The sequence below is a fragment of the Sinocyclocheilus grahami genome, unplaced genomic scaffold, assembly GCF_001515645.1.
Source record: "Sinocyclocheilus grahami isolate Dianchi unplaced genomic scaffold, SAMN03320097.WGS_v1.1 scaffold262.1, whole genome shotgun sequence".
NCBI lineage: Eukaryota > Metazoa > Chordata > Actinopteri > Cypriniformes > Cyprinidae > Sinocyclocheilus > Sinocyclocheilus grahami.
In genome coordinates, this window is record NW_015505441.1 from 761,358 (window position 1) to 771,623 (window position 10,266).

The 10,266-nt window shown below is 36.4% G+C and overlaps 1 protein-coding gene across 1 annotated transcript; it reads right to left on the minus strand.

Moving 5' to 3' along the window:
- Positions 1 to 2,198: 2,198 nt before the first annotated feature.
- On the minus strand, positions 2,199 to 8,914 carry fgf5 (fibroblast growth factor 5). Its single transcript, XM_016290715.1, has 3 exons — positions 8,698 to 8,914; positions 6,809 to 6,912; positions 2,199 to 2,561 (listed from the first exon to the last, which is right to left on the minus strand). The coding sequence occupies exons 1-3, from the start codon at positions 8,912 to 8,914 to the stop codon at positions 2,199 to 2,201; spliced, it is 684 nt and encodes a 227-aa protein (XP_016146201.1).
- Positions 8,915 to 10,266: the final 1,352 nt, after the last annotated feature.

Consider the following 10,266-nt stretch of genomic DNA (forward strand, 5'->3'; position numbering starts at 1 on the left):
CTTGTCTTCTGGTAGCCTAGCCTACTAACAAAGACCTACTCTGTGTAATTAATGATTTCTTGCAGTCTAAGCTTCCATGGCTTTATAATATAATGTAATATAATTTTGAGAAACTGCATCATATTTTGGTACAGATTCTAAATGAAAGCTTTAAGATTTTTTTTATGCAAATTTAAAATAATCTTGCGTCATTGTTATGTCAGAATAAAAGACAATGCGACTGATTCATTTTTAACAGCAAACATTAATTATTCATATTTTAAGAGTTCCTTTATGTAATCTATTTCATTTTGATTGATTTATTTATTTTGGCTGAAGCGCGTTTTCCTTTGTCCTTTAATAATATTTTGGGGGTATTGTTCCCCCCCAAATGTGTAACATGAAATTAGCAATAAGCTAATTTTTTATAGATTTTGACTGCTTTAAAAATTGGGGTTGTTTAAGGTTTTGTGGATCTTCTCTGCATTACACATTACTGGATTTAGTGGGAATTCATTTATCTGGACTGAACTACAGTTTTGTGGTGTTATTTGTTGTCTCGTTTAAAAATATTGAGAACATGGCAAACAGGTATCCTTAATGTTTTGCTAAGTCAGACCAAAATGTACCTGTGGTCTAATTATTCATTCATAACCACTAGGTGGCACAGCTCTTTAAACTTTTATTAAACCGTTCTCAAATGTTCTCGAAGTTCTATGCATTTTGCCATCATTCTTATTCCTATCAAAACTTGCTAAAATTGATTTTGGCTGTAAGGAATTTGAATGGCAAAGATTGTATTCCCAGACAAAAGTCATAGTCCTGGCTATGGATGTATGTCTTGGCATATAGCCAAGTAGTATGAAGAAACCTTTAGAGCCAGAGCACTGTTCAGCATTACGGTTTATGCAGACATCATTTGATGTGGATGTCTTGACCCCTGTATTTCAACCTGTTTGATGAGACACTGTTGTAAACCATTTTCCGGTGGAATGTCTGACCTCCACCAAACCCTGACTTTACCCCTTGGACCAGCCCAACAGGGTAATGGCACAAGCCAGCTGTTATGTCAATTGCAATGGGCAAGTCTTCAGACATAGATATCCACTACCACCACCATGCATGCACAATATGGATTTTGGCCACATTGATGATTCCAGGAGAATCTAATGCAGAATTAACAAAGTGTGCAATAATAGTTGTGATTAAACCTTTATGATCTTTTAAGGATTTCTGTTGTATCCTAATATATTCCCATTCTAAATACAAAAGCACAACATTCGTGGTAGTTTGTAAAACAGACAATAGCCTCAGAATAATTTTAGGAATTATACACAGGATGTTTTTAATTTCATTACAGTGAAATGTTTATTAGAAATGAATTGTTGTGAAAAGTTTGGAAATGGATTATGGTTGCAATCACCTGTAAACACTAAAGATGATTTCCACACCGTTTCAGTGTGCCCTGCTTGACAGTTATAGGGATATTTTGTGAAGAGTCATACCACGACTGTCTGCCATTTGATACACCTATGAGCAGAGCTCATAAAAAACACAGAGCAGTCCCACAAGACATGTTTATCCTTGTGAGACATTGCTCTTCTGTGGAATGAACTGGGGTCATGACAGGATTTTAATTTCCATGACAGTCAGCATCTAGCCTGATAGTTTTGATGGACAGACATCTAGTAGAAGAAATATAGACTTTTCATGCAAATAAGCAATCCATGTGCATTATTCAGCCCAGAAGCATTCAAATTCATATGCCTTCTTTTTCCTGTACTGTTGTTCACCTTTAAAAAAAAATATTTGCATATTACCATCTCAAACATTATAATTTTGGGAGCTGGATAACTGTTTGTGCAAAAAAGCTTGTAGAGACATAAATATATTGTATAAATACAGTGAGGTATAATATAAAAATGTAGTTATATTTTGTAAAATCACTGAGGATAATAATGCAAATCCTCTTGTAAAGCGACTTTAGTTCAAATATATAGGATTTTCAGAAGATCCTCATGAAATTAGAAGTTCCGTCCTGAAAAGGTCTTGTGATTGGCTGATTCAGCCCTTAATGTACGTGATGACCGGAATGCTCAAGTCATTTAAGTTAAGCAAGTATTGATTATCCTGAAGAGAAAACTGGTTGTTTCAGCAAACCATATTTTTCCCAGCTTGTCTTTTTTGCAAGATTAGTCCATGTTTAAGACAGCACTGGTTTATCCGAATCGAAACTTGGGCCAGTATTTGACTACTGGTCGATTCTTCTTTCCGGTGTTGGCTGCGACTTTCGTTATAGAAGGTGTTGGTGGATGTGGAGGTGGTTGTTTTTCCTTCTCTTTGTCTGTTATTGTGAATCCTTGTTCAGTCTTTTCATGCAAGTTCATCCTCGGCAGAAAATGTGTAGACACGTGTTGTGACTTCACTCTCGGACTGGACCCCATTTTTGCTTTACCTCTCTTGTTAAGTGCCACAAACCACTCTCTACCAGTGCGATGGTTCTTGTGGATCACTGAGGCGTACGTGTTGTAACTGTTCTCCTGAAACCGCTCCCTGAACTTACAGTCATCTGTAAAGCTCTCCTGGGGAAAAGGACAGGAAAAGGGGGAATGAAAAGTTACAAAGATAGACAATCAACAAGTTGTTCAGCCTGTGCATGTTAATGGTCATGTTAATATGTCTTGAATCTTGGCTTTCAACACAGCCTGTGAATGATACTAGATCCCTCTGATGATCTTTGTTTGTACTTCAGCCGGAGTCCAGCTGCAATGGTGTTTATTTAGTGTATGGTTTCTTGTACTATTTGTACATCTTACTTTCAAATGAGATAATAACTTTTACTATTTCTAGTATAAATGTAATCGCCATAAGCTTTTTTTCTGCAAGCTATTCAGCAAGTTTGTTACTGTGAGCCTACAAATAAAATAAATAGACCATTGTTGCATACTTCACCATGGAATTAAATAATTCTTCTTTATTCAGAGTAGCAGTTTGTATTATAGTAGATATCACACAACACCAGAGGACATGATCAGTGTACCAGACATGTAGTTCTTTTCCAGCTCGATTTTCATCGTAAGTTATGCGATCATTTTATAGACTGAGGAATAGAAAAAGCGTAATGAATGTCTATGAGCTTTCATTTTCTGTATTGCAAGGATAATGATGGTGATAATGGTATTGAAAGTACAATACAGGAAAAATACTGTATTAAATATACAGTACAGATCCAACTGAAATAAAAAAAAATAATAGGTAAAATCTTTCAAAAATCATATTTTAGTACTGTCCCAAAGATGCTGCACAAGAGTGTTCCACAAGAATGTTATATTTTAATATAATCTTTTACAAATGTATTTAAAAAAAAAAAAAAAAAAATTCTAAAATTGAAAATATAAAATATAAATAAAATTACCTCAGTGGCAAAGCTGGATGTCATCAACATATATGTACTAGACATTGAGGAAAAAAACATGTGTGCAGAGAATGCTGGGAAATTAAAGAAGTTATAGGACCATGTACTAATGCACAATTTGAATCGTAATTTATGTAGCTTCATCAAGGTAGTACTAAATTTTAAAAAAGTCGGCATTTAAAAAAAAAAAAGGACAAATTCTGCAAAGGGTATGTACACTTATGAGCAGAACTATATATGGAAGTGATCGGCTTTTGTATTGTGCTTCAATTTTACCTCAGCAATAGACAGTGCCACAGCACATCAATAGAGCTTTAACACTTTGGGCACACAATAAGTAATTACTGTGCACACACTTTGTTGGATGCCACATTAGCAGCTGCTGGAGAGAGAACACTTTGTGGCCTGATTGAGTTAGCCCCTCATAAAGAGAGCTAATGAAAAGCACCAAGCAGATTATAGACAAGCCCCAGAATGAAGCATTGAGGGGGTTTCAGAATAATTGCAAGTCTTACTTTTATCTCCTAGCTCAAAGTCATCAAAACCGACTTTCCAATCAAAGACTGGGGTGACTGACAGAAGCAGAGCTTCGTTTGTGTGGGCTGAAAACTCATTAGACTATGAAACAACTTTATCCTTCCAGGGCACAGGAAAGCAGGATACATGCTTGTCTGTATGCATGCAATCTATGGTTATGTGCAAGCCTCTCTCCTTAGGTAGGCTTTCAGAAATGCAGCCATACTGACAAGACCAGACATCCATTAGATCTTGCTCATGTTTTAAATATCTGAAGCTCAGATCATTCAATTAGATGAATTTGGTCAAATCAACACTAGATAGCAAGCATGAAGCAAACTTAGATAAGACTACTTCATCACTGGTCTGTTATTGTTTCTTCTCTGGCTCTCTGTCGAATGTGACTTTTAATGAATGTGTGCAAATACTTTTTGGGAGCACTGTTAGTAGTTTGTAAACAGCAGCTTATATTAACAACTGTACACAACTAACATTATTAAGATTTTTGGCCTCACTCTCTAAAAATACATCTAGTGGGAAACTATATCATGATTTTAATGAGGGTCAGTCCAAGTAAGAGGTCTTGCATAATTCCCAAACTCTGAAATAATAAAACGGTTCTGGTTTGCTGAAGAGTGCAGCAAAGCAGAAAATGGTGCCATTACAATATTTTCTAAACATGCCAGTCACAACTTGACCCACCATAACTTCACAGGGGCTCTCTCCCCTAAATGTGGTAATTTGCCCCAAAAACATCTGAACGTTTGTTTGATTAGGGTACATGGTTTCTGTCTTCTGGAAGTGCATGACTGCTGTTTTAAACAGCAGCCAGCTGTTGAGGATACATCCTTTTATGACATTTTTTGGGGGTTATTTCGATCCATGTTTGAAGAGATCCCATGTGTCTGTTCGGGTGTCTGCAAGCAGTAGACATTTTATTGTTAAGTCATGAACTTGCACAGCTGTTTGACCTGTGTCTGTTCTCTGACAGCTTTCTTTGTGAATATTATCCACAAACAATCCTTTCTCAAGATTTCCCATACTGTGGTACCTCCACTGTTCAGCCTTGCACCACCAGCGTTGAGTTATTATACCATTGCAGACACAGATACGAATAATTACATCTTGGCACGGCAGATTTGTTCCCATTTGTAAGTGTCGCCATATTATTCAGAGTTGTTTCCTTTACCTTTAGACCATGTGAGCAAAGTTACATTTGAGCCATCTCTGGCTCATGAGCAATCCACGTTTCATGGAATGGGAGACAGTTGCATCTCCATTTCCCTCTTGGTTTCTCACCCGCTCTCCATTGTTTTCTTAATAAATGCAGTGACCTCTTATGCTTTGCAATGATTATGTTGGTAATGGCTTGCTGGGTAGGTCACAAGGCATAATGTACATCTGTCTTCCTTGCCATTATCGCAGCAATAAATTGCCACTATGAAAACATCTAAATATTAAATATGACAGACAGTGCAACAAAAATCAGACGTTAAGTAATTTGATACTCCTTTGGTTAGGCCGACTTGTCTACGAAGTGAAGTGCTTGGGGTTTAAAACCCAAGCTGACAGCTATTAAATAAGCCTGTGCAACTGTAGCTGGTCTGAGGAAATGAAACCCAATTCAAGTCTGACGGAGCCGCTGCAGCTGCTTTAATTACAGATGATGTCTGCAGCAGTTCGGAGGCTAATCCTCAGATTTATCAGACTACTTTATTATCTGCCCCATACAAGAGTTTTCTAAAATTGTAAAACATTAATGTGAAGTAGGGTCTACACAAGTACAGAACAATTTATATATAATAAATATGTATAATACTTTTTATTCAGCAAGGATGCAGTAAAGTGTTTTTTTGTGACTGTAAAGACATATATAATGTTACCAAACTTTTCTGTTTAAAATAAATACTGTTCTTTTGAACTTACATTCATCAAAGATATTGAAAAAAAAAACAAATTTTCAACAGAAATATTAAGCATATTATTATATGCAATATTATTATAATGATTTCTGTTTTGAGTAATGGCTGGTGAAAATTCAGCTTTGCCATCACAGGAGAAAATTACATATTAAAATATAACAAAATAGAAAATAGTTATTTAAAAAGTGTAATAATATTTCACAATATTACTGTTTTACTGTATTTTTGGATAAAATAAATGCAGCTTTGTTGAGCGTGAGACTTAAATTTTTTTTTTTAAATATATATTATGCTCTCTCTCTCTCTCTCTCTCTCTATATATATATATATATATATGTGTGTGTGTGTGTGTGTGTGTGTGTGTGTGTGTGTAATATGGAGTTGAAAGCTGCATAATGATAATGATAGATTGGTTGAATAGATATGATAGATTGTGTAGTGTCTCCTAGACCGATCCTTTTTTTGGGGGGGGGGATGGGAAAAAAGACAGTTGCTATTATGGGAGAGTTAAACAATTCTCATTTTAAAGCTATATGAATGCAGATTATATATATTCCATATAATGTTGCTTTGCTTTCATAAGTCCCGGTTTTTGCTCTTTGCATGCTAAGTGCCCTTAAAGCGGTCCAACTTTGTTTACACACATATTGATCCCCTTCCTTGCAAGATTATCAACTACCCCAGACTCGTTTTAATCTGCTCTTCCCATTAACACATGCTAATAAGCTCTGCCTTCTATCAGACAGCCCAGACCCCTGCAAAGCCAGATTGCTCTGAAACTGCAGTGTGTCTCTCCACTGCTTTGTGCTGTACAAGTCTTTGTAGAGAGAATTCGCAGAGGCACACAAATATCACAGTAAGCCGAGATTTCCTTCAAAAGTGTGTATGGGGAGTTTTTGTTCGGCATTTTGGGTTGGTTTGCATCCACTTTTTTGTAGTGGATGTATGAGTTTATATTGTGTTGGGTCAGACTTACAGTCGCATGAAGCCTCCCCCTCTTGTTCATGGCTAGAAATCGGTTGCTGAAAACCCCTCGGATCCCTATGACCCCCTGAGACACGGCAAACAGCTCCAGCACACCTACAGATCGAAAAAACACACCAATTGCAGTGACGACTGATGGCTTTATGTCCTAAGTGTCAAAGGCCAAACAATTGCTGTGTTCACACACTAGTTTGATTATAAAAGAGAGTGACGACTGCATTCTTTAACCAAAGAATCACAACTGAATTTTGAAAGTGGGTTCAGGTAATATGTGCAAGTTGTCTGCCATGTCATTGACATATGTATGGCATGAGGCATTATTAGTTGATGTCATAACTTATGTCAACCTCTCTCATGTTATAAAAATGGCAGTACATAGGGGTATTGTATGGTTGGAAAACTTGGGAGCAGAGAATATATAAAATAAAAAATCAAGTGTTTTTAGCTTTATATCTTGCAGGTCAAAAGCAGGAGATGTTAAACAGAAAATAGTTTAGAAAAACATTAAATTCTTAAAGACACAATATGAAATCTATTTTTCCCTGGTTATTTTGGTTACAAGTATTATTGAATGCTATAGCAAGAGAGATTAGTTCAGTTAAACATTATTCTATCCCCTCCTGTCTACTGTTGTATGTACAGGATAATGTACAATCTGAGTCACATCTGATAATAATACATTTAACACCACACATTGACTGTGTGTATATAGCCTATTTTTCATCTGTCTTTTTGTCTTCTTTTATATTAGTCAGGATATTAGATCCTTTTACTGTATATGTACAGTAAGTAAAGAATAGAGAAACCACTGCAAAGCATACTGTAAAACACACATCATAAAAAACATCCACCCAGAAAAATGAATGTGACTTGCCAGTCCTACAAGTTTGGGTGCTCTTCATTTAGTGTGTGTGTGTAGTGATGGGGTCCATAGGGTTCAGAAATAAGCTTTTTTTTAATTGATTTTAAAGAGCCTGTTTGTTACCACTGTTAATTATATATATAATATATATTTTGAGGTGGTTTTACGTAAGTGAACTACACATAAGAGTTGATAGCTTAATATAAAAACTGACTGGCATTCGGATATAGCATCCATCTTTTTAATATTTAAGGCATTAACAGTATTGGTCATTACTGTTAGTTGACATTAAAAATGAGATTGTTTAGGCTGTATTCTTTCAGAGAGATGTTTCAGGTCTATGATGTTTGCTTTCTAAATATTCTGTCTGACACATGGACTTAACACCCACAGCCAAACTCAAAGTCATTTTTACTTTAATCTAATTTTGATCATCTGTTTGACAGTAGACCCTCTAAATAGACCTAGTACTATGGTATGTGTACCCAGCTATTCAACCATTAACAGAAATCTAGTGCATGGCATGTTAATGATGCCACTCACTCCAGCTTTCAGCTCACTGGCATTCTGATCTCAGCCGCTGCACCTGTTCCCATACCTGTAAATAAACATCCGCTCCAAACAAGAGACTCCAACCAGAGGAAGCACTAGTTTATCATTCATTCAGTCAGATCAATCTGCAATAACAGTTACTTGAGCCAGTAAGTGTTTTTGCACAGCCTATCAATAAAATTCTGTCTGTGACTTGGAAGGACTTTCTCTATTATGCAAAACTGTTTAAACATGCATGCATTAAAGCATTTTTTTAGATTCTATTTGGTCATTTTAATAATGTATCTTCATTTCGGATGTAAATTAGCACAATTTCATTCGTACTGAGTATTGGTAAGTTTATTTCTATCGGCAAATTCTAATCGAACACTGTGCAGGCATACTTAGTATGAAAAAAGGATCAATCAGTCACTACTTTGAACTTTAGCTCTCCACATGTCCGTAAAGATTGGGAAATGACAACTTACTTAACGGATTAGGTTCGTGACTCCCGTTGACTCTTCCATCGGGGTGAATCTGAAGGTGGAAACCTATTCCAACTCTACAGTACAGTCTTCCAGTCCTGCGCCCTGATACGCGCCCTTCCTCGACAAGTTGGTGCTCCAAATACGCGCGTTCAGATCCCGTAGGCACTGCAGAGCGAGGCAACTGAAAGAGGAGTAAAAGCAGGAGAGGAACGTTCATTCTTTCCAGAGAGCTGTCTGTGAGCGTGCTAGGCCACTTCCAGCATTTTGCTGCTGTTCAAGCGCTCTGAGGTAACTCGCTGTTTCACTAGTGGGCATTACCCTCGGCTGCTGCAGGAGCTGGAGCAGATCTGCTGGCAAAGAGATATTTATACCACAAATGATCTCACTGCTTGATGCGTGCCTGAGATGTGCAGGACGCTCTCTCTCATCCTCAATTTATATCGGACGAAACATTCAAACCGTCCTGAGATCTGTATATCATTGGAGATATAGCTCCAAACAGCGCGTCTTTGACCAAGGAGAGGAATGTGCCGTTATTTATTTATACTTTAATACATGGGTCAGTGACAATTAATGATGTTCGAGGTGATCAAACGGAGACATATTTTAGGAATCTAGTTTAAAACACGTGGCAAGTTCTTAGAAACGTAAGACTTGTATGTTTTGAATGTTTGCCATTTAAAAAAAAACGTTTATACTGTATCAGTATAGCTCCAGAAAAACACATTTAATGTCAAGTGGTGTAACCATGATGAAGTAGAAAGTACGAAATACTTTCCTTTCACATTGCCTATATTTTTTAAAACAAGCTTTCACATATTTTCCAAGGTGATTTACAAATCTATCATACATTTTTTTTTTTATTAATACCAAGAGGTTGGTTTCTCCATTTGACTTTGACAAAACGTAAATTTTCAACAAAAAAAGGTTATAAATTAATAAATAAATACATACAGTATACATAACATACATACATATAAGGTCCTATGTAGCCAATAAATATTTTATTATTTTTTTGTAAACTTGGTGCCCTTGACAAACAATATTTTAAGGTTTTTTTCACAGAAATGGCCTCTTGCGTTTTGGTTACACCGTTGGACTTTTATTTTGGCTACAAACGTTAGCAAAATCTCTTCATTGCTTATTTGTTATAATTAACAAAGGATTTTGCGACTGATAAAATATAGCTAATACAAATATTTTCCACAGATACCACCAAAATATCTTTTACTTTAAACCCCAAATAAAAAATGTAAGTAACTTTTAATAGCAAACATGTTTGAGGCTCTATGTTTTTCTATAAAAAAAACAATCAGAGAAAAGAGCGTCATGTAAAGGGACCAAATACAGCCTCCGTAAGCATTTTACGCACGAGGAAACATATATACAACTGGGTGGAAAACAAATAATTTATGACTGGAAGAGAAGCTGTCTATCTAGAATGCGTAGAGGTCCTCAGGTAGCGCTGGGGTTTTGCTCATCCTCGCGCACGAGCGTGAACGCGTCTGTCTATCACACAGACAGTTGCATTATTGTTGGAAGTTCTCACTGACTCCTGGGACAAGAAAG